This window comes from Mus pahari, chromosome 3 (assembly GCF_900095145.1).
Source record: "Mus pahari chromosome 3, PAHARI_EIJ_v1.1, whole genome shotgun sequence".
NCBI classification, from domain to species: domain Eukaryota; kingdom Metazoa; phylum Chordata; class Mammalia; order Rodentia; family Muridae; genus Mus; species Mus pahari.
The window spans coordinates 62,087,665-62,112,737 of NC_034592.1; the positions used below are offsets into that span (position 1 = coordinate 62,087,665).

At 43.8% G+C, this 25,073-nt stretch overlaps 1 protein-coding gene across 1 annotated transcript in view; it reads right to left on the bottom strand.

Moving 5' to 3' along the window:
• Pde11a (phosphodiesterase 11A) overlaps positions 1 to 25,073 on the bottom strand; it is a 342,530-nt gene that overhangs the window by 64,364 nt on the left and 253,093 nt on the right. Inside the window, exons 11-13 of the mRNA XM_021192546.2 lie at positions 20,081 to 20,227; positions 19,483 to 19,590; positions 3,263 to 3,372 (exon numbers count right to left, since the gene is read on the bottom strand). Of these exons, the coding sequence (XP_021048205.1) occupies positions 3,263 to 3,372; positions 19,483 to 19,590; positions 20,081 to 20,227 (365 nt within the window). The remainder of the gene's footprint in view (positions 1 to 3,262; positions 3,373 to 19,482; positions 19,591 to 20,080; positions 20,228 to 25,073) is intronic.

A 25,073-nucleotide genomic window follows, 5' to 3' on the forward strand; every position in this document is an offset into this window, starting at 1 on the left:
GGGAAATTCACTGACAGAATATCATTGGCATGAAAAGAGGGAATTTTTGCAAAAAAAAAAAAAAAAAAAAAAAGGAAATTCAAACAAACTTTAAGTAAGAAACTGTCAAAAGGAGCACATGGTGTCCACAGTAACAGGCTTCAAGCCTTTGCCACTGCATCAAGCCTATGTATTTAAAGGCTGTGTTTCACCATCTGCATCTGTAAAAGGCCACATTTATTTAAAAATCAAGAAACTCTATTGAGAAGGTATATTAAGATACATACAATTCATCCAGTTACCATTCAGTCTTTCAGCAAACATTTCCTGTGTGTTTATTATGCTCCTGTCACCGCTGGGTCACAGGTCTTCAAGAGGAAGAGGGGATACATCTGAAAGTCAGCAATCAAAATGGAGCAAGGTGCATGCTTTTGAAAGGACATTGCCAGGGCACTATGAAGGCAAGACACAATACTGAGGGCAGGGTGCATCGGTTAGACCCCTGGAAGTGATGTGTGTAGAGAAGCTGTGGGGGGGAGGAGCAGAAGGGCACCAGAAAGAGAGGAGCAAGTCCCTCCTGGGTAAGTCAGTTCTAAGGCAGAGAGATGAGCCGGAGTCTGATTTAAAGGAGCCGTAAGAGGCTAAACTAAGGAATATGAATATCTAAAACTCACAGGAGGCCCAAGGATGAAGCAGGAGTGTGATATGAACACTTTTGTGTGCGAGAAAAGGGATTTGTCAGGTTACCAAGAGGGCACGGAAAGAGCTGGGTTTTCTGTTGCAGCATCGGAAGAGATCCATGGAAGCACGGGTTGCCCCAAGACTACAGAAGAGGGGCTGGCTCTGATGAGATGCTATGGAGGCTGCCTAATGACTCCTCCATTCCCCAGGATAGGGACTAAGAGAAGGAGGGACACAGACAAAGGGGAAGAGTAAGAACTGGAGGATTCGGGGGTCTTCAAGTAGGAGGCTCTTCCCACCATTGGTAGAAGCATCTGGAGATAAACTCACGTGAATTGCGGCTCTGAGCAATGCAGCCAGGGCTGGGGAGTGGGTGGGGGGATGCCCTGCACAAACAGTCAAGAGAACAGGAGAGCACGGTGGGACACAGGAGGCCTGGAGCAAACTATGGAGGAAGGCTACAAAGGTAGGTAGAGATCTTTTTTTGTTGTCCTGGAACTCACTTTGTAGACCAGGCTGGCCTCGAACTCAGAAATCCGCCTGCCTCTGCCTCCCGAGTGCTGGGATCAAAGGCGTGCGCCACCACGCCCGGCCCGGTAGAGATCTTTTGTGAGGAAAAATTGAAGAGAAGTTCTGGAAAGAGGCAGTGAGGAAACAGCCCACGGGTAAGCTCGGCTCACAACTGAGGGCGTGAGAAGAGTGCAACAGCTTTGGAAACGGGGCACCGGGGACAGCGCTGCTTGTGAGATGGGATCTAAAGCCCTGTGCAAAGGAAGGTGGTAGCAGAAGCAAAGGCAACAGCATAGACATTTTCTCAAAAAACTTGCCTAGGAAGGGAAGAAGGGAAGACAACGGTCACTAAAAAGGACACTCGCATGCCGGGCATGGTGGTGCACGCCTTTAATCCTAGCACTTGGGAGGCAGAGGCAGGCGGATTTCTGAGTTCGAGGCCAGCCTGGTCTACAGAGTGAGTTCCAGGACAGCCAGGGCTACGCAGAGAAACCCTGCATGTAGGCGTAGTAGATTTCAAGATGGGGCAGAATTGTTTATGTTAATTAGATGCAGAGCACCCATAGACAGGGAGCCACAGATACAGGAAAGAGGAGGGAGATTGATGGTGAAGGGCCCCCAGAGGAGAGGCAGGAGAGGTCCAGAGCTGGAGGGATTCGCTTCAGAGATGGGAAAGACCTGCATTTTCACTGAGATAGGAGGGAAAGAGGTAAGACCTGGGAGGGACAGATAAGTGTGGGTGGCAGGGGAGGAAGTGGAGAGAGCTCTCAATTGATGGCCTCAATTTTCTCAGTCAAGTAGGAGGCAAGGGGATCTGTAGAGTGGTGTGAGGAGGCAGTGGAGCTTGGGCAGAGAGAACACCAGGGGTATGTAACTGCTGAGGGCAGGCTGAGCAGGTGGAGTCCGCAGAAAGATTGGCGTGGAGTCCTGAGCGTGCCGCTGGGTTGAGGAGATGTATATCTGTTGTGTCTCAAGCTTGCATAACTGTGATATTTTTCTCCCAGGGCTTTGACAAGTCTAGGCAGGGCAGCAAGAAACTGAATTGTCAGACTGAACTAAGGCTTTAGTTGAGTTGAGGAACTGACAGGTATTGCGTGTTGAGTGAGAAGGGAAGCTTGAAGCGGTGGGCTGTAGGATGAAGGATGGAGAGAAGGACTCTCAGTCAAGACAGTTTGCCAGACCAGCTCAAACACAAGGGCCCAAGACATCAAGGTCTGATTCAGCAGGTGTTTAGGGCATAAAGGGAAGGACCAGCTGAAAGCAGACAGTTGACTCACAGTGGGTTGTTGGGATTTCACTAGAAGAGTTCTACCTTCTTTGAGAACTTTGAAATCTGTCATCTGAAAGCTAGTCCCACCTTTCTATAGAAGCCTATCCTACTATTCCCTCCCCATATGAAACACCTCTCCAGAGTCCCTGGGCATCTTAGCAGGTGGCTAGTTCAAAGGACATTAAAACGTGACCTCGTTGCAAGAGTCCTGGGATTGAACTGTATTTCTAACCCGCCTCAGTCCTGCGGCCCTTGCCACAGTGTGAGTCACCGAATAGTGGCTTTCTTGACCAGACAGATTGGTCCATCCAGGTGTCTCACATGCAGGGCAAATAGTCGATTACCCATCCCTGTGTTTATGTGATCCCTTTGTCTGTTTCCATCTTTTCATGGGACGGGGAATGGAAAGAGCAAAGCAATCTTTGCTTCATTAATCTTCCGGAGCCTGTTTTTTTTTTTTTTTTTTATTCTAATCATCTCAAAACCAGATTTGAGAGTAGCAGGTCCAAGTGGCTTGTCACGGGATGGAGGCAAATAGGCCGTGAGGGAAAGAATAGGCCTTTGAAAAGCTCAACTGTGCTCTCTGACTGAGGTCAGCAGAGACAGACCAAATCAACAAGCATGACACGGAGGGCAAATTTGCAATTAAAAGAAGAATGGGGAATTATAAAGATGGATGGGCCCCATGACATGCATGCCCAAGCCTGCGTGGCCTTGGCCTCTGATGCCAGAAATTAATGCTTTAACTCTTTAGCACTCGTCACCTTTGGCTCCGGAACAGAAAGGCAAATGCATTAAAATCACAACAATTAGAACACTTACTTAGCTTGGAAGGCATTGTTGGTTCCCCTGTGGTCGAGGTCATGACACAGGCATCCCACAATCACCGCTAAAATTTCCACCTCGGTCAGAATCTCTTGAAACCCAGCAGTCTGGGAAGAAGGGGACAACGGCAAGTCAGTGCCAGGGGCAGGAAGGCCGAGCAGCAGTCGGCTGGTTTCATGCCCACATCATTTAAGGAAATGATTAGCTGTCACCCTCTTAGATGACAGTGTGTTGAGTGGTCAGTTGCTCAGCCTAAGGTCCCCACGGTGAGGGATTCACTTGCTGTTGCATCAGGACCAAGTGCAGTCTGTTTTATTCCCCTTTTAAAGAGGATTGTCAGTCTCCACACGGGCAGTCCAGGAAAGGCCCCGAGTGAAGTGTGTTTTGACATTGCACATAGTATGATAAGCATTGCATTTAGAAGTAGGAAGGTATGAAGGGACTTTCAGAACTGAAAAGCTCCGGCCCCCAGCTGCTGCTTTGAGGATCAGCAGACAGATCAAAACCTTGCTTTATAATGGAGTAATAGAGAAGTACTCACACGGCTGTGTGATGGTGTTCTAGAATGATCTTATAAATCTCTTAGTACATACTGGGCTGATGAACAGATTACAATGCATACAGGCAAGTCCTAGAAACAGGGTTGGGTAACCCAAGACTGAGAGTCAAGGGGAGTGCACACTATTTGGAAGTCTTTGTTTCTGATCCCGATGGCTGTGTAGACTCTGTGGCTGGGATGTAATTCCTCCTGGAAGCAGTTGGATTTCATTACGGGCAGGAAAACTGAACCAGTTCTCCAGCTCCAGCTGGCCCTTTCATTAGTTTGGAAGAGGAAACATGCCTTTGGGAGAAAGATCTGCGTGCCTTCTCCATCTGAAGCATTTGCCGCCCCTCCCCCTTACACTGTAAGTCTCCTGGTCCATTACTTATTAAATTCTCTATCAGAAGGTAGGAGGGGGGAGTGCGGTTGAAATGGCTTTCCATGTAAGCTTCTCCTCCACAACTCTCAGATCACGAGTTAATACCTGTAAGACTTTTAGGGCAAGGAAAACTCTTTTTTTAAAAAAAATTAGTTGTGGTTTTAATACAGAAATAACTGAGCGATGGATTCCTGTATTGGCAATTTTATTTCTCAAAACTGACTTGGTTCCCTTGCTAGGTTTGGAAACACACATGACATCACTTATACAACAAATGAAAATGTTAATAAAGTTGTCCGAGGCTATGAAGTAGTCCTTGCCAAAAGCTTGTGAACAGCCTTGGTTTTAAAACTTGTTGGATGTTAGTTTTTGTTATGTTATTACTTGTAATAGTTTTCTAGCCACACTAAGAAGCATAAAGCCGAAAGTCTGCAGTCTCCCTCACTGTTCATAATCCCTGATTTGTAAAGGCAACCAGAGTCTCTTGTTTAAGTATCTGGTGACATCACCCCATATTGCTACACAATATACATGCATCTTAGCACTTGAGTCTTTACCAAATATTTGCACACTCATTCCTATGCTGCTATCAATTCTCCTAAGAATTTTCAACTGCTTAACTTACTTAATAGCTAATGAGGTAATAGCTATTATTATCCTTGGTTACAACAAGGAACTGAGTCATGGAGAGGCTCGGTCCCATGCCTAAGGCACACAGGAGCATCTTCCTAGCACCCCTCCCAGCATGCCTTGAGGTACTGATGGTACGGTGGTGGATGAGAGGTAATGGGCAGTCCCTGCACCTCCCTTCCATTCCCAATGTAATCCATGCCCAGAGCTTTCGTCATGGTCACTCTGCCAGTACTACCCACTGCACAGCCGACTGATACAATGGAACCGTTTTCTTAAAGATGTTCATTTCCTGGAGTCCATATTTGTTTGAAACAGCTACGCCTTTCCATATCCTACATGACTTTGTAAAAAATCTATTAAATAATTTTGAAGAGAATCCAAAGCTTCACACTTAAGTGATCCTTCGTGTCTTGGGGGTGGTCATGTCTGGTTTGCCCCCTCCCTTGGGGGTGATCTCTTATCGCTTGTCTTCTGTGGCTTTCCTCAATGTCTGCCTCATTTTGCAGGTTTCATAAGCAAGTGTTGTCTGTTTCTTAGGGAGACAGTTGTTCTGAGGTTTTACATGGTTGGGGTCGGGGGGCAGGGGGCTTATTCTATCTTCATACTCAACTGTTAGTCTTCATACTCAACTGTTAGTTCTAAGAGACTAACTACTTTACTGGCTGGCTTACAACGTTGCTTTTGGGAAGAACATGCCAGTCTCGTTCCTGATATTTTTAGTGTCAGTTTGCTTGCTTCTGAATGTCCTCTATATTCCCCGTGTTTAGCAATTCCTTGACAATGTGCTTGGTTCAGGGAGCTCCTCTTCATTCTATTTACATTGTAAATCTAATCTGCAGGCTCTGTTTCTCTAGCACATGGCTCCTCTGTTCTTTTTGTTGTTGTTTTTCTTCAGTACATTTTAAATTACTTTTTTCCTTATTTATTTAAATATTTGTGTTATGCACATGGTTCTAAAATCTGAGAAAAACTTTTCATTTCTGTTTTTTTAAATTATCTTCTTTAATAGATTTTTATTTCTTTTTATTTATTTATTTTTATTGGACATTTTCTTTATTTACATTTCAAATGTTATCCCCTTTCCTCTGAAAACCCCTTATCCCATCTCCCCTCCCGCTGCTCATCAACCTGCCCACTACCACTTCCCTGTCCTGGCATTCCCCTACACTGGGGCATTGAGTCTTCACAGGACCAAGAGCCTCTCCTCCCATCAATGTCCGACAAGGCCATCTTCTGCTACATATGCAGCTGGAGCCATGAGTCCCTCCATGTGTACTTGTTGATTGGTGGTTTAGTCCCTGGGAGCTCTGGGGGTACCGGTTAGTTCATATTGTTCCTCCTCCTATGGAGCTGCAAACCCCTTCAGCTCCTTGGGTCCTTTCTCTAGTTCCTCCACTGGGGACCCTGTGCTCCGTCCAATGGTTGGTTGAGAGCATCCACCTCTATATTTGTCAGGTTCTGGCATAGCCTCTCAGGAGACAGCTACATACACATGTGCACATGTATGGATGTCCCATGGGGTGAACATGGAGGTCACTTTCAAGAGTGGGTTCTCTTATTCCACCATATGGATACAATAACTTGAATTCAAGTGGCCAGTCTTGGGCAGCCTTTCCTTGCTGAGGTGTCTCACCAGCACTTCAATATTTGTTGTATATGAGTGGAACGCTGTTAATTATTAAATACTGATTTCATTATTTTTAAGATCTTTTCTCTTTAATCTCTTGTACAGACTAGTCTTTCTTTCCATAAATTTTACGTTTGTATTTTCCTGCTTCTTTTCTAATGCTGTCCTGTCCTTTTCCCCCTGATGTATTATCGCTTTTCCTACCTTTCTGAAGAAATTGGTAATGTTCCTCATAATTTCTTTTGCTCCTTTGAATTGCCCATGTCCTCTGAGCCTGTTCTTTGCTTTGTGTCCTCTCAGAAGTCTTTCCTATGTCCACACTTAGAAATGAAGTGATCTCAAGTTCACCCTACGCCAGGGTGGGTGCGAGGTGTCTGCGGGTCGCTGGGCCTTGCCATAGGGTGACCAAATGTCTGGCTGGCCTTTTGGTGGAGATTCCCAAACACTAGACCTAAGCTCGTGTCTCTGGACTCTCCAACCTGTTGCCTAGAACAGTGTAAACCCTGAGACAAAGCCGGGAGCTGTGGCTTGGCACTCGGGAGGCCACTGGCACTCATGACTCTCCACTCTCCCCATGCATCCTGTCCTTTGGCTGCTGTCCTCAAAGACAGTGCTTCATTTCCTTCAGCAAATACCGTTTCCCGTACAAGTTACAAATCTTCTTCAGCGTACAGGGGAGATGGAGACTTGGGGACTCACCGTTTCAGTCTTTAACCCACTCTACCCTATCTTGTGGCCTCTGACGTCTTTTGTTGCCGAGCCTTGCCAGGTCTGGGAAAATTGGTCTCATGTGTGTGGCTTCTCCTCCCTCCAACTCGGCCCTGAAGGTAGAGGCTGGTCTTGTTCTTTGCTGCTGTTTTATAAACTATCATATTCTCTCTCTCTCTCTCTCTCTCTCTCTCTCTCTCTCTCTCTTTCTCTCTCTTTCTCTCTTCCTTTTCCCGTTTTGCTGGGGGATTTTACACAGTAACCTTTTATTTTCCCCTTGAAATTCATCACATGTCTCTAAAATGCTTCATCATCACGAAGACTTTTGAGAGCTCAATGAGATATACAAACACGCTTTCCATAAAACCTAACAATCTCATATCACTCCGGGGCTACAGGGCTCATTCGGGGACCCTCAGAATAAAGACTCCTTGAAGTTGGGCAGACACACGGTCTCGCAGAATGTGTTTACCTCTCCGGACTGTGATACCTGAGTTACTGAAGCAGGGTCTCGCTCTTGACTGTGATTTAAAGCTGCCTGGTAAATGGTTTCTGAGAATCATCAGGCCTGAAAAGTGTCCACCTGCCACAAAGTTTCCATTTGCTCCTCCCCCCTCATCCATCTTCCTTCAGTCTCATCCATTCAGACCGCCATCTACCCAGAGTGAGCAGAGAGGCAGCTGCCTGACGAAGATAATATACTTTCAAAAAGAAAACAGAGGCGAGGGAGGGATGTCTCCATGTATTTATTTCCTGACTCTAGTTTATTTTTTTCAAATAAAATTATGTCTTTCCTCAATTATTACGAGTTTTATTGACTTTTGTGTCAATATGCCTTCTCGATTGTGTTCCTTCATAGTATGCATCAGAAACACGAGCAATAAGTATAATATGTCTAAGTAAAGAGTCAGTTCATAGATCCAGTTCTCACCTCACCCAAGAAAAGCCCCATTACAGCACTCGGGGCAGCCCCCCAAATGGCCAGCTTTCATGGAGCTGACATGTTTTCTGGGGTAACCCTTCCACTATTTTCTACTACATACAACAGTGAAGTCTTTAAAGTCCCCAGATCGATTCGGTTCCTTCTCATGTTCAGCTAGACTACCAACAAGTTTCTGCCATTAGCTAACATAAAAATCTAAGCCATTTAAAGCTGAGTCTGTGTAGCAGTGAATGCCAGACTATCACAGACAAAGAAAGTGACTGTCAGGGTGGGTCTGTTGAATTCAAACAGTTGCAAGATACAATGGCTGTAGTGTCAGCCCTAGGTGGTGCTGTAGAGCAGTTTTTTTCAGTCAATGGCTGTTACTAGGTACTTGCTGGGTATCAAGCATGTTTGAGAAAATAGGCTCGGGGAAATACTAACAATTATTAATACTGTCATCGTGCTCAGTATATGCCAAGCACTCTTCTAAATCCTTACAAGAACCTCTAGATAGATAACTCTTCTTATCTATCTAATAGATAACATAGCTAAAATAGCAGAGGTGGAATTAGAGGCCAGACAGCTTGGCTTGTGAATCCAGCATCTATTGTGAGACAGGCGTGGCTGTGCAGGCTTTAGGTGGCGATGGCAGGTAAGAGAGCTGTCCAGGATCACCCAGATGTGATTTATCCATGAAGTCCACTATTCTAGAGCAGTACCAGTGGGTGCTGCAGAGCCATTTGACATTTTTAGCCTACACTTGTCTCTGCTGCAGCAAGATCAACCTGATAGCACACAGCATTTTACAAATAAGGCTCCAGAGAAAACCAAGATCTGGTGGGAGAAATGAAATAGTCCACTTTTATAAGATGGCTAATGAGTGCACAAGGGAAAGCCCACTGGGTACACATCAGGAGGTCGGAAGTCAAATTACAAAAAGCTTTACTTTGTGTTGAAAAATCCACAGAGAACATTTATTCATCAAAAATTTATATGCCCTGTATATTTTCAGGGCTTTTTTTTGTTGTTGTTTTAAAGAAAAACATTTTATTTGTCATTTCAAAGGTGTTGGTATGTTAATTTTTTTAAAAAAATTAATCAAAAATAACAAAAAATGAAAGAGCTTGTGTTGAATTAAAAACATGTAAATAATTTTGTGATCAGACTACTACAGGTTTGAATAAAATAGTGCCACTTGGAAAAGCATCCATTCATTTAGCAAACTTTGTAACTATCTGCACAAGCCTAGGCCCAGGGAGAAGTGAGGCCCTGTGGACATTCTGCACCATGGGAGAGTGCACTGGCAGAGATGGCTGGCCATCATGAATGCAGCCCAGAAGGTGCCCAGTCCCATAGAGTCATAATCCCAGCTAGGAGGTCCCAGCTCAGCACTTTCACTTTCTTCTCTCACAGACAAGAAAAGCAGAGTCCCAATCAGGCCAGTCTTAAGCATTTTGAAAGGCAGGATGCTTCCAGGAAGTTCTGCTCTGCTCCACGCCAGTGTGTGCTAACCGAGATATTTACAGCCGTGAGTTAACAGGTCCTGGGAATGGGAGCAGTGGGCGAGCACTTAGCAAGAAGCATGTAGGTCCTCTTAGGTTTTAATTCTAGTATACAAAGTGCTGACAGTCACTATCCCGAGCCTTTGACTGGTACATTGTTACACTTACTTTAGCCCAAACCACTCTGAAGGTTTCTTTGTAAATTCCCTAAGGTAAACAAATGTCTGGAGCTGCACTGTTGGTGGTTGGCCCGGCTCTCACTTCTAATGTGAGGAATTTATCTGCAAGTCAGATACCTCCCAACAGGGACCCAGGGCTCTTTTGCGCTTTATATGCAGTTCCTGAAAATCCTAGCTGTTTCAGGCTGGGATTCTTGCCTTGTTTGTTTCAAGAAGCAGTGGCTACATCTTGGTACAAGCTCTAAGGGCAGGCTGGTAAATGTCAAACTATCTGATAGACTCCAGTCAGTGATCTTAGGCAGAGATTTTTTTTTTTCAAGCTTTACAGTAGCCGCAGACTTCTCTTCTCTCCACAGCCAGCAGGGCATCTGAGTGAGTTTAGTAACGTCTTGCCACAGTTGGCTCCCATTTTAAATAAGAGGTCTTTCTTTGACAGTCAGAGACTGTGTGTAATGAAAACACCAAGTGGAGAAGAACAGTTGTCACCATAGTCCTCAAGGGAAGGGAAAGCCAAACCATCCCATTGGCACTCAGTGACCAGACCCCCTTGGTGTGAAGAGTGGTGGAAGAAGAGCATGTTAGCCTATCTTGAGACCAGGATGTCCCCTGCTCTTAGGGGACCACCATCAGCACTGACATGCCATCCTCTCCCTTATCACAGCACACAGCACACCACCATGCAACTCTACTTGTCCGCATCAACCGACGAAGTGGGATAGTTTTGACCACATTTCTTTTCTTTCTTTTGGAGAAGAATGTATCCAAGCATTTGCTTGGCATTAATAAAATGTTGATTTAAGCACACAATGATTCTCCCTACCAAACTCAGGGCTGGTGAACTTTACAGTCTATCCTCAATCAACTTTCTTCTACATTTGGGGATTTCAGATCATACTTGGTATCAGATCCTAAACCCCAAGGTGTGTTTGGTGCAAATGGTGATTCTTGCGTTCAAGAAATGCTGCAAACGCTTGTCGAGGCAAGTCTTAGAAAGGAGAAGTGCCAAAACTCTGTCTTGAAAAAAATTCTTGTGTGGAGTAGATGTTTAAACCATAAACGAAACATTTTTAGGTTGATTTTATCTATTATATTTACTTATTTTTAACTGCTTCTAAGACTTATCACTGTAATATAAATATAAACATTTTGGAACTGTGAAATCATTAAAAATAGAAGGCAATAATGAATGGCATGTCTGCATTGCCTAACTTCAAAGGACTCTTGTGTTTGTAGTCTTTTTCAATTTGTTCATACAATTATTTTGTTTGATTTGTTTGCAAGAATATTTCAATACAAATTTCTGGCATCTGTCAACATTATTTTGTTTTTATTTTTTTTTTGTTGCTGTTTTGTCTGTTTTTGTTGGAGAAAGTGTTTTGTTATCTAAACCCAGACTGGCCTTGAACTCACAGCAACCCTCCTGCCTTAGCCTCTTGAATGCTGGAATTACTTATGATGGCTGGCAACTTTCTTCCATTCTCTGAAAGTCCTGGTGTAGTCATATACAAATCAGACAAAATATTTCTTCTTTTACATTTTGATAAAATGTGCAAAAAGAGCAACAGAATGCTAAGAGGAAAACCCCGACCAAGTGCCATAGCAGGGTATAAGAAGAAGGTATCACAGGCTGGAGAGATGGCTCAGCGGTTAGAACACCGACTGCTCTTCCAGAGGTCCTAAGTTCAAATCCCAGCAACCACATGGTGGCTCACAAACATCTATATTGAGCTCTGATGCCCTCTTCTGGCATGCAGGTACACATGCAAATTGAACACACATAAACATAAATAAATAAATAATCTTTTAAAAATGTTAAAAAAAAAAGAATTCAGATTTCAAAATGAATAATGCATCAATTAAAAGGGAAACCAACCTGGAAGAATGCTCAAGGAAACTGAGGGTTACATGCACAATAAACAGAGCACATCTACTGTGTGCATTTTGCAAAGGAGCAAAAGAAGATGATTACTGGATTCCCAAAGCCTTAGCTTTTAACATTAAGAACGTGTGTCTTTAGTTTTTTTGGTGGGGTATGTTTAGAAATACAGTTTATATTTTATTTACGATAAATTACGAGTGAGCACACTATAATATCACAGGTGTGTGAGCACACAGGGAGAGCTCTTGGTGCATATTAATTGGGCAGAAAGCCAGGTCTCTTGAAGCATCCCAAGAGACAACAGTTGATGGATTGCAAGAATACAGGGACTCCTCAAAGCTTACCCCAAATTTTATTTACCACCAGTGGACAGGGATTAAATATGAGACCCCGTGAAAATTTAAAACTTTTTAAAGCCCCTCACTTAACGCCCTTAGGTGCCAGGTTTCAGTCCCAAGAAAGTGGCACTAGGAAGCCAAACACTGCAGAAAATGGAGGCTGTGACGTATGATGGATGGCTGCTGGGTCTCTCTGACCTGAAGGATTGGGCTGGCATCATAAAACACAAAGTGACAGATTAAGCAGTTTACCAACACCATAAAAACCTCAAGAATAAACTCACCCGGAAAACCAAAACCAAAACCTAAAGAACCCTCATTTGTAACTAGACAACCCCAGACCCCAAACTGCATGCATTTCCTTATAAGCCTGTGCCCAGGAGCCAAAGCTTACGGTTTCTTGGTAATGTCAGACACAATTACGTCCGTACACTTTTACAATTTACATGTCCTAAGAAAAATACCCAGTGCAGGCTGATGGTGCGGGAGAATTTATTTTCACTAGGAGAGGAATGACCCATAACTCACGGATGGCGATGCTTAAAGTGAGTTATGGAGGTTACTCTCCTGTGAGAGGAAATGGATTTGACGATCCTTCTGCCCCGTTGTATGTTTGGTTATTAGGGCGCCAGGTTCTTAATTATGTGTGGTTTTGCCTTTTTTTCTTCTGTAAAATAAATGTGAATAAGGAGAAAGCCAGTTAGAAGCACAGAGTGCCTGATGGAGGCTCTGGGATGCAGGTTGAGAGAGTAAAACTAAAAGCCATTTCATGTAACTGAAGGGCAGGAGCCTTAAACTCGATTGAACCACTCTCTCCAACTGGTCCATTCCATTGAGAATTTATGATGTCCACAGCTGATGTGCTGCAGAAACACTAAACACCACTCCTTCCCTAAATACAAAATTTGCCACATGTTTATGTTACATCTACAGGAAGATTTAAATGTTTTTTTTCCAATGTGCAAATTTCATTTTACTATAATAGCAAAGCCATAGAACACATAGCAGTTTTGTTAAGGGAAGTGTGATTATGTACACCGGCAAGGTGGTGCAAGGTAGAATGCTTTTTGGAGACCTCAAACATGATCACCATTTACTTCAGTGCAGCCGGTCACAGAACTTATAGTACCCACCAATGACACAAGGAATTTGATTCTCTGTCTCCTGATGCGGGTTCTGGTTACTGAAATGTTTTATTTAACAACTGGCTGACTCTGTCCTTCCCAAGGGGGCAAACAGAGAGTTCTAATTATATTCCAGAGAGATTCCTTTTGGGGAAATTTTTTTGACCTCAAGGATCAGGACTTATCTGAGAATGTCAGTCACTGGACCACATGAGATGCTCCAGCTTGAGGCTGGGACAGATTTCCCCCCTAAACGTCCCTTCTGTTCTCCAGCTTGAATTATTGATAAAATGGCGTGCCTATCTCCCCAAATAACCTTGTTGACAATACAAAGGTGGACTGAAGAACGCTACCTCCACACTGAAGATTTAGGGTTCCCCAGTAAATGTCAGGAGGTGTCAATGTGTGTGCCGCGACACTTGGTTATTATTAGTGTTTAACTGCCGGTCCCCACCAGCGCCATGCCGCCAGCGCCACCATAAATTTCAATGTGATCACGTGCTCTTCCCTTTTCACAGCCAGCGAATTCTGCAAGATCATAATATCCTATATGAACCCTAGCTGAACCTTAGCGTGATGCAATAAGAGCGAGACTTTGAGCAATGAAAGTTGTTCGTCATTATAGTGCTTAAAAAAAAAAAAAAAAAACCCAAATCAAAAACCTTGATGCTGAGCAACATAGTTCTTCGAATAATATTTCCCTAAGATAAATTCACTCATTCAATTAATCTTTATTGAGCCCTACAGGAAGCAGGGCAATGCCCTAGGTGATAAAGAGTCTATTTATAGGACACTAAAGAATTCTGACTCTTAAGGACCCTTTCTGTTCCCCTTGGAAAATCTGTCAGAGATTACACACCATTTATAATGCAAACAAAAGGTATGCCTGTAACTTAGACATCAAGGCATGCCTTTTAGTCTACAGAATACAAGCAAAAAAAAGATCCATTCCTATATCTGGTTTACCCTGTCAGTACAGGAGCCCTGGTCATAATCTTTCATTACACATGTGCACAATGGACTAGCATTCCTTTCTCCTTACATAACTAATGAGAATTTGTATAGATATTATTATATAGGTTTTTAGTCTGTTTAGCCACGGTTGATGAAAGCATTATCTAGTATATTTATTAGAGGAAGTCAAAGCTCAGAAAAAAAATTAACTCTCTAGGTATCTCTTTCAAATAAAAGGTAACCTTGAATTGATTCCACAATTTTTAAAAAATTTCCAGCGACGTGCATGGAACAAATCAATAATCGATCAATGGGGTTCTGGGTGAAGGAAATGTCCATCCACATCTATATAAAATTGCTCGTCCTATAAACTTCCCCTTTGTTTCCTTTGATTTCTAAGGAGCTAAAGTTATTTGGTTCCCTAAACGTGAGGCGGGATGCTGTTGCAAACCATTTTGGGTGAATAATCTTATTTTTTCTGCGTGAAATAATTTCAGAGATAAAAGCTAGGAAGTTGGTGTAAATATTCATGTGAGTGTCCAGAAGTTTGTGGTTCCAAACCTGCTCAGCAGTGCACAGCTGCCTGTGCACCGTCCCCCTTTTCCCAGACAATGGGGTTAGGAAAATGCGCGATCAAATTTCAAGTCACGTGGAGGAGGCAGGATTCTTCCTGCTAACGCACAGTCATAAAACAGGCCCATCTTCATAGAAAGGGCTCTGTTCCGACAGACCGGCTTTGTTGGTGAATATTTTAAGGAAAACATTTATTTTGCACTGGCCTGTATCTATCTGTAGCGTCAGAAGAATAGAAGCACTTTCAAGGAAGGCTGGTCAAGGTTTGACCGCTCACTGCCTTCCCCCCTCCTTCGGGATTGGCTGGGAAACTTTGCCTTGGAGCGCCATCTAGAGGAAATTCCAGCACACATCGGGCATCCTCTCAGTCAAAAAATTCCTTCCTTCCTTCCTTCCTTCCTTCCTTCCTTCCTTCCTTCCTTCCTTCCTTCTTCCTTCCTTCCTTCCTTCCTTCCTTCCTTCCTTCCTTCCTTCCTTCCTTCCTTCCTTCCTTCCCTTCCCTTCCCTTCCCTTCCCTCCCTCCCTCCCTCCCTCCCTCCCTGTTGGCTGGTGGTAACTTGAGAAGCAGAGGCAAGTTGATCAAAAGTTCAACTTAATGTGACCACAGAATTGAGGAAGGGAAACTGGGGTTGTGGGGAGGGGTGGAGCTCTGGAGAGCAGATGCTCTGGAACACAGATGCTGTGTATATAGAAATGAGGAAATGGGGGGGGGGTTAACTTGGAAGAGGGGAGGGAGAGAAACACAGAGGGAGAGGGAGGGAGGAGGGATACATAGCATTAAGGGTATTTGTAAAAGTCATAGGGAAACATTTTTATGTTTCTTAAAACACACATAAATGCAACATGTGTGTGTATATATATATATATATATATATATATATAGTTTAAATGAAGTGACACTTGGGAGTGATACTATTCTCTCAGGAGCTTTAGACTATCTAACAAAACACCTAGTGCCAGACAGGCAGGAAAAACTTTCCCTGGATTTGTTGGTCAAGGGAGTCAAAGAAACGCCCAAAAGAACACAGCTTATTGCTGTAGCTATTGGTTGCCTCTCAGAACTTTCAGGCAAGGTCTGTTCCTGGAGCTGCTACATCAGATACAGTCATTGCAGGAATCAAGCTAGAACTGACCGAGAAGCCTCCACCCTGAAAACTAGCTTTCCTAGGACCTGAAAAGACTAAGTAGAAAAACAACGAACAGCCTCACCTACCTGCTGAACTTCCCAACCGTACAATGACCAGCACTTGTCAAAGGTTCAAGGAAGGTTGCATAGTGACAGTGATATCTCGGAGGTGACCAACAGCTGTCTACCTGGATTTGCATCCTGCTCAAGAGAAGGAAATCACGCCTAGTGTTGTAAACCTAGCCAACTACCTAAGGACCCTAGAGGAGAACCCAGCCTGGCTATTTTCCCCCAAACAGTACGATGTCTAACTGTATTCTAAATATGTATTCTTGTACCTGCAGGTATAACTCTCACTCTTCCTTAAAGAAGCTTCCTTTTGCAGCTTCTTGCAGATCAAGAATCCACATCTGATCAAAACACTGAAGACAGCAGACCGTGGGATGCTCATCCTCACCCGAATCATGCACAACACAACTAATGCCTTTACCCAAGGCTCAGTGAACATCTTCAGGGATGGAGCAGAAAAATCGCAAGAGCTCCAAGATCTCTGCTCTGAGACTGTGTCTTCTACATAGGACAGGGAAACTGCACCCAGGAAGTCTCAACAGCATGGCTGCCTAGCCAAGGTCTGTTAAATGACCACACCTGTTTACATGCCAATGCGGAGGAGGGAAATGTCACAAGGCCCCACTTCCAGATGAAGAGCCAGAGGCAATGAATGGCTTATGAGATAGGACCAGCTCTCTGATGTGTTATCCAATCCCAGAGGGTCACCCTAAACATATGCACATGCTAACAACATCAAACAGACTCAGAAAGCTGTGTATATAACCAGAACTAATGATATAATTACAATTGTGCAATTAAAGAAGACGAGGTCATGAATTTGAGAGGGAGTAGGGGGCAAGGGAAGAGGGATGAGCAAGGTGGGGTGGAAAGTATTAAATACAGTATTCATGTATGAAATTCTCAAAAAAATATTGCCAAGTCAGGAGGCAGAGGATGTGGCAAGTATGTTTGGTAGGAAGTGAATGTAATCAATATACATTGTATGTATAATAGACATTATAAAAAAGATCAAAACATTATGTTTTTAAAAAGAAGTTCAAGGGCAATGTCATCTACATAGCTAGTTTAAGGTCATTGAAGGGCAGCCTGGACTACATGAGACTGTCTGCAAAAAAAGACAAAAAAGAAAAGGAAAGAATCCAGATTAATAGAAAAGCTTGCTTTGGGTTCTAACTTGTTAGACAAAATTAGAATATGTGGACCCTAGAATGAAGACAGAGTCTCAAAGTAGTGAAGACCCCAGTGGTCTCCAGGGGTGCGTACAGTTCTGGTGCCCACACATGGACATAAGTGGGTGTCCTTTGCCACAGGCTGAGATCATGTTAGAAACTAGATTTGATGGCTGAATTAAGTGAATATCATCTACATGCATCAGGCAGTCTTAGCCATCTCCAGAATTATTGTGTTGATTAAAAAAAAAACCCTGCTTAAGTAGAATTTCCAAGATGGAGCTGGGGAAGACGCCCCAGTAAGAGTTAAACAAGTTGGCACTCCAGCCCACCTCGATCCTTCAGTTAGTTCGGCAAAATGTCATGAGCAGAAAGTAACGAGTCTTCCAGATGCAGCTGCGTAGCACCATGAGCTGGAGACTAAAATAATATCCACTGACATCTTCTTTGCAAGACTCCTTCCTGCAGTGTGCAATCTCCTACCCTTCTCCCCCAGAGAACGACAGTGAACTCTTCTATTTTTGCAGCAGCATGAATGCAAAAACAAAACCCAGACTTTGTCTAACAGGGACATGCTCCAAGTTGCTGAGCAAACACAAAAGCAATGGCACCCTTAAAATACTCCAGCACAGTGATGCTCCCAATTATGAGGCGGCATAGCCGGCAAGCTCAACTTTTCCCTGCTTCTTAAGAAGTATAAAGACTTGGTACCACAAAAATGTTCACTAATAACACCTCAGCATTTTATCCTTTTATATCCGTGGGTGCACCGTGACCCCACCACTGCTACCAGTTGCCTGCCTCCCGAAAGGCTCGTTACAGAAGACTTCCTCCACCCCTGACCCCCACAATGCAGTGTCTAGAGCATTTCTATTCCCTTTCTCTGAGCAATATTTCTGCTTGCTTATTTTGACAATTCCACAAATCCTCAGGTTTTTTCCAAGACAACTAGTTAATAAGCCATTGTCTTTGGTGAGCCAGACTCACAAGCTTGACGCACAGAAGCAGTTTCTTGTCTACCGAGCTCTACTAAAGTTGAGCAAGATGACGGTGTTTTTGTTTCCAAGCAACTGACCAGGTAAGCCTCATGGGCCAGGGCATTTTCCATCCACAAGTAATCTCTCAGCTCTGATGGTGTACACAGTAGAAGAAGGCAGAACCCGTCTGGCTCTCCAGGTCACGCTGCCTTGATGGATCCCCACACATTCCAAGGGACAAGTGAATCCCTTTTCGTCTCAGCTTCGCACGCACACCCGAGTTGAAGCCAGTCCATCATTCTCTGTTGAGAACTGACTGAATGCATGGCAGAGTACAGCTGTGCTAGGGTACAGGGGCTGGGGACACGCAGGTGAATGCTGTTGAAGGGATAAGGAATTGTCCGTGCGTGCAGGGGGACTTAGCAGGAAATGAGAGATTAGGAACTTAAGACACACAGTAGCAGCACAGCTGTCTTACATTGGCGCTCTGGGGAAAGAAGCAATTACCAATGTTTTGGGAGACAGGTGGAACTTTGTGGAAAACCAGCGTTAGATCAGTACCTTAAAGGTTGGGTAGACGTTTAATGGGCAGAGCACAGGGTGAAGATTTTCATGAAGAGGAAGAATAAACTTCGTTCATTTGGATCAAAAGAAAATGCATTTCACCCTGGGTCCCAGTTTTGTCTAGGTTTTAAGATGGGTACAAAGACAGGAGGTGTTTGTGTTTATGTTGTAAGAATCTAGAACTCACCGTCTATTGTTTGCAGAGTAAACATGTGTGTGCATATCTATACATGTTTCTGTTATGAGGTAGCAGAAAATCCAACATATTCAGAAAACATTCTTCTAGGTCACTTAACAGCGCTAGCAGAAGCTGGGACAACATTTCTTGCCAGCAAATGGGAACAAGTAGAAGCTTTTGTTTTGATCCTTGCCATCAACATTTGCTTTCAGAGTTAACCCCAAGGCTTGTCCCGGCCTGGTGCCCTGACATTCTCTGCCAACCTACAGGCCTCTGGCCATGTCTGTTTTTACCCCTCTCTTCTCTTGAGGCCTCATTGGGCATTTCCCTGAGTAAGTGCTCTTTCAGAATTCCATATTCTCCTGGGTGACATTCACACACCTTCTTGGGCTTCTGCAGCAACCCAGTCTTACCCAGGGATCTCTCTTTCTTCTCCTTTATCTCCATTTCCTCCACAAAGAAGTTACATAGAAAGCCCAAGTGTTAGGAGGAGGGAGTAAGAATGGATAAGAAAACCAGCGTACCGAAAGAGAACACTGAAAAGAGGGCCGGGTCTTCATCCCAAGGCTACCTACCCACCTTAAGGTGTCAATGGTTTCTTAGCTTTAAAGCTCAGAAGTTGTCACATATCTACAGCCATACACAGGGCATGCGTAAGCTGGCATGAAATAACCACAGGACAAATTGCAGGGAAACAGATGTGTATAGGAGAAGCTAGGGCGTCCACATGAATGAAGGGTGTCCCTCCAACATCGACAAACACACTTACAGTTAGCATGGCAAACATCAGCTGGCACACGTTGAAGGCGTGTCTCCAGTTGTGGTAGAGAACCATCCGATAGTTTTTCCTTACTGTCAGAAGCCACCTGCACAGGGTCTGAAATGGGAGGGAGGAGGCTGGGTTAGGGCGTGGTTTGTGTCCTCAGAGGATGGCTGTTCATGTGACGCCATACGATGATCAGAACTGTCCACAGGGGACTGAGCAGGCAGCTCAACGGTTAGGCACATTCTGCTCCTGAGGCAGATTTGGGTCCAGTTCACAACCATCTGTAACTCTACTTGGAGGGTATTTGATAACCTCTTCTGACCTCCCTGGGCACCAGGCATACATGTGGGGCACATACATACATGCAGGCAAAACAGTCAAGCAAATAACATAAGACAAATCTAGTAAAAACAACAACAACAACAACAACAACAGCCTGCAAAACCTCCACTAACACCCTGCAGGATTCTCATGACACTTTCATGTCATCCACAAGGCAGAGATCATTGCCCACACTGTGCCTTTGGAAAGCCTTGACAGCACAGTGGCTAAGACACTTGGCCCGGGGACTACTTAGTTTAACCTACACAGAGCATCTTACCTCATAGTCAATCTTAAACTTCTGTACCATCCCCAGCTCCATGAACATCCGCAGAGCGGCTGTGATCATGGCATCAACATCAAGGGAAAAGTCATCAAAATGGATGTCATCGATGGCCAGTTCTGACACCAGAGGGATGTTGGCTGCCTACAAAACCAAAAAGCATAGTCATCAAAATGGATGTCACCAATGGCCAGTTCTGACACCGGGAGGATGTTGGCTGCCTACAAAACCAAGACAGCCAAGCAAAGCTCACTAGCTTTACACAACCCTGTGTCCAGCTTTCTTCTGCTTATCAGTGGTCCACATAAATCAGGTTTGACCCACACTTACACTAAACTCTAAACTCTGAGCTATAAATGTCTTTTGTTTCTTAGCAGCAAATGCCCAAGAAAATGGAGTGGGAAGGGAGGAGATGGGAGGCTAATTAGAAGATAAAATATGCACACTAGATCTTTCCGAAGAATTCAGAATATACAACTGTCTAGTTTACAGGAGCTGTGGCCATAGGAGATACACTCTGATGCATATTGCTACATGCAGAAACATCTGGGTGGCCAGCAGCTATGAATTTTATTTGCTGCTATACAGAATAGGAGGTGGGAATACACCACTCTCCCTTGCTTCTTCCATTTCCAGTGTATCCTGTACCTTGCAAAAATACGTGCAAAACCACGTATATTCAGAAGGGCAGAGAAGGGCAAACAAAATATGCTGCATTGATTAAAAAAGAGAGCCACCTGGAGAGTTAGCATAGTTTCAGTTAAAGATAAATTTTGTCATATTGTTTAGCAATATACAGTTCAAGTCCAGTACATATTCAGGGTTTCCAAAAATCCACGCTAGTTGGATGTCAATCAGTTATCCTGCACAAACCTAAAGGAGAGGGAAACCAAATCTTTGGAAACAATTTTTATGCCAATTTGTTGGGTTTGCCATGTCATTTGGGCCACTCTTGGTGTGTGTGTGTGTGTGTGTGTGTGTGTGTGTGTGTGTGTGTGGTTATTTTATGGCTTTCAGGTTACCAGAGACCATTGTGTATTTGTATTCCTGGTCTACTCATTGGGTATAAATTACCCTGTGAGTAATTTATGCCCTGGAACTACTTTGGCTAAGCAATTAAATCCAACTCTGGCCACTCCAGGCATTCCAGAAACCACATAATTAATCCTGCCTCTCCAACCCTGCGCTTTTCTGCAAAAGTTTACATGCCTAAGCTAAAATACAAACACTGGACATTCCCCACATGATGGATGGGCAATGAACAAATCTATGTGTTGAGCCAATTGAGCTTCCATTTTGAAGCCTTTACTTCCATAAAAAAATAATTCCCTCAGGCTTTGCCAAATCATTTTTATATACCAATAGTTTTGCAGATACTAGATTCCTGGAATTAAAATTGTAAGGTTTTGAAATTCAAACACAGTGGTAGGTATGTTTGTGTGTATATATGTGTGTGTATGTAGTTTGTGTGTATGTGTGTATGTGTGTGCATGTATGTGTATATGTGTGGTATGTATGTGTATATGTGTGTGCTTATGTATGTGTGGATGTGTTCTTATGAAAGTGCTTTGTTTATTTACTTACTTTAAAACATTTTCATCAAAGTTAAACAAATACATATTAGTTTTTCTAGCATATGTATAAAATAATGGGTTTATTACAAATGCCACACATTTGTGTCAAGCATTTTGTTCAAAGTCAATCCCTGTCCTATTACCTTGTTCTCTTTCTTCCCATTAGCCCCAGTCCTCTCCACTAATACCCCACTTCTACTTTAATGGTACAAACATATATTTAAATCTGCATCCCACATACAAGAAAAACCACACTATATTTGTCTTTCTGAGTCTAGCTTATCTTGTTTTATCATGATGATTCCCAATTCACTTTGTTTATTTATTATGTATTTATACTTGTCTACTTATTTGCTGCAAGTGTATGTGTGTACACGTGCATGCATGTGTGTGATAGCAGCCAGAGGGTGACATCATGTCTTCTTCCCCATCCTTTCTGCCTTAAAAGACAAAGGGCTTATCACTCAGTCAGAACTCATCAGTTGCCTAGATGTCTGGCCAGCGACCTCCAGGGATCCCTGTGTCATAGCACTAAAGTTACAAAGCTGTGCAGCGTTTATGTGTGGCTGGGCATCTAAGCTCAGGACCTCACGTTCCCACAGGAAGCCCTTATCTGAGGAGCTACCTCCTAGCCCAAGTCCATTCTTCTTTATGACTGAACAAAACTCCACGTGAACCACATTTTATTTACCCGTTATTCTGTGGACAGGCATTTAGGTTGATTCTATACCTTGGCCATTGTTAACTGGGCAGCAACAAACATGAATACACTTGGATCTCTGCAGGTTTAAGCATATCAGCATTGAAAGCAAATTAGCCCTACCATGCTATTATAATCATACACACACACACACACACACACACACACACACACACACACACAGAGTCATCTTCCTCTGGCAACAAATGTTTTTCCTCACCCAGAATCAGCCAGTTTCAATATCCAGGTTTTTTTTTTTTTTTCTTTTAAATCAACAAATAAGGTAGCTGCAATTTTGTTACTTCTTAGTATTTTAAACATTGTCTCATAAGTTCCCACCACTGAATATAATGCTCAGCCTGATTCACTCACACTGCATCTGACTGGAGCAGTGACCTGCTCTGCTGCCTTCTGCCCGCGTGTCATACGTACATTCATGCACACACACTTGTAACATTCAACAAGCATAACATTACTCCCGAATGCGCGGTAGGTATTCAGTTTATGCAGTTTACTATGACCACCTGCCATTTCCTTGATCTCATTTAAATCCCACTGTGCAGCTCTTCAGCTCACAGTGGCCTCCCTATAGCCGAGGTTGGCCTTGAACTCCTGGTCCCTCTGCCTCCACCTCCTGAGTGCCGACCATGTTGGACTAATAATCTTCACTGTGTGTTTTGTTGTCCACATACTTACCATGAACTCAAACTTCTTGCTAGTAAATTGGGAGAGAACTTACTAATGACAGCATTAGGTCTCCTTTAAACACGTAAGATGCTTTGGGCATTCCCAGGTTCCTGCTTTGACTTCCTGCTCTGACGTCCCTAGACAAGGGACTGCAACCCTGAGATCAAACAAACCCTCTCCCCCCCAAGTTGCTTCTGATCATGGTTATATCACAGCAACAGAGAAGCAACCAGGGCATCCCCTCCCTTCTCCGAAGATGTTCATAACAGTCCCATTTGATATTTCTTCTCCTTTCCTATTTTGATCTTTGCCTTGATCTTTGTTCTTATGGTGACAGAAACACATATGTTAATTTACGCAAAAAAGTTGAGTAGACAGGTATTATTAAATATGTGTATATTATTGTACACTGGACCTCTAGAACCTTTTCATTTTCTGTAATCAGACTGAGCAACTTCTAATATCCCATTCTTCTGGCTTTTGACCGCCATCACTCTTTTCAAATTTGGTTGCTCTAACTACCTTGCACATGGAGTCGTGCAATATTTGTCTTCACGAGACTTGCTTGTTTGATCAGCATACTGCTGTATCCTGTAAGGAGGTCCCTTCCCCTTTATGGACAACACGCCACGGGATAAGCATCCACCACACTTCATTTATCCTGAGATGGCTTAGTGTCTTCTCAATTAGTTATCCTCCAATAAGGGAGTCAGGAATACCAGAGGCTTAGGAAATCTTAGAGGCTTTCCCTGGGTGCCTAGAAATCTCTGGGGTCCTAGTCTTGCTTGAATGCCTCTATTACAGCTTGGAGCTTTTCCCGAATGGGTGCTGACTGGTCCATTTTCTCAGAGAAGCCATGAAAGGTCCGCCTTTTCGTGTCTTTGCTCTTTAGGTTCTCCTATTCTCTAGAGAATCTTCCTGGAGCCTGGTTGGGAGTCTGTAGTGGGATCTGGGCAGCCTCAGTGTGGAACTGTTGGTTTAGTAGCATCTTCACCCTGCCCTCCTTTGCACTGATGGGTCCACGCAAAGATCCCCTGCTTTACCCTATCAGAGGCAAGCCTCCAGACTCCACCCTATCAGAGGCGAGCCTCCAGATTCCACCCTATCAGAGGTGAACCTCCAGACTCCAGGGTGTGGAACAGGGAGCCTGCATCCAGCTGCTCCGGAGACTCCCCCTTTCCTGTCACCAGCCCCACTTTCATGCTCACCCTGGAAGGCACTCAGAGCCAACTCCTGAGCTGTTTGCCAGGAGGGATCTATGGAATACACCTGACCGCCCCGTCTCTGCATCGCCAGCTGTTTGGACATTCTTGGGTTTGCTAAGTTAAATCCTACGTATCTGTTTGTTCTTTAGGTTCCAAAACCTTGTCATTAGTCAATTACATCCTGGTTTACTTGACTTTGAGAATTCATACCAAAACATCTATTACTATTTTAATAAGGCTTGGAAATGGAATGAGAAAGACAATGAGCACGTCTAAGTGACTATTTTAATCCATAAATTATCAAAATGATTGCTTTATAAAAATGACACTCTTTAAGTGACCAGCTTGGGAACTCAGAAGTAAGTCAGATCTAGTATGCAGTGCTTTTTATAGGTGCCTGGCTGCAGCCATGGTACCTGTGAGAGCGATCACATTGCAGTAACAACAGATACCACACTGCACCTCCTTAAGCCGGCCCCAGAACAACTCTGCTCCCTGCACGCCTTTCGGGGGTTTGCATATAGAGAATACCAAGCATTTGAAAAGATCTATGTTGCAACTGGTTCCAATTCAAAGGCAACCAGGAAACCGCTTCCTAAGAGACACAGGCACTGACCAAACGACATAGGGTTTTCTGGTCTCAGCAGGAAAGTCAGTTTCTGAGTTGAAACAGGGAACTGAACCCTTTACCAACTGTCACCAAAGGACCCTAAGTGGCAACAGAGACATCACTGCTCCTCTCCCGGTGGCCCCAGTCTTCTGGTTATTAATAGTGTGGTTCTTTGTGCCATTATAAATCTCCTACCCTTCAAAGGCACTAAATT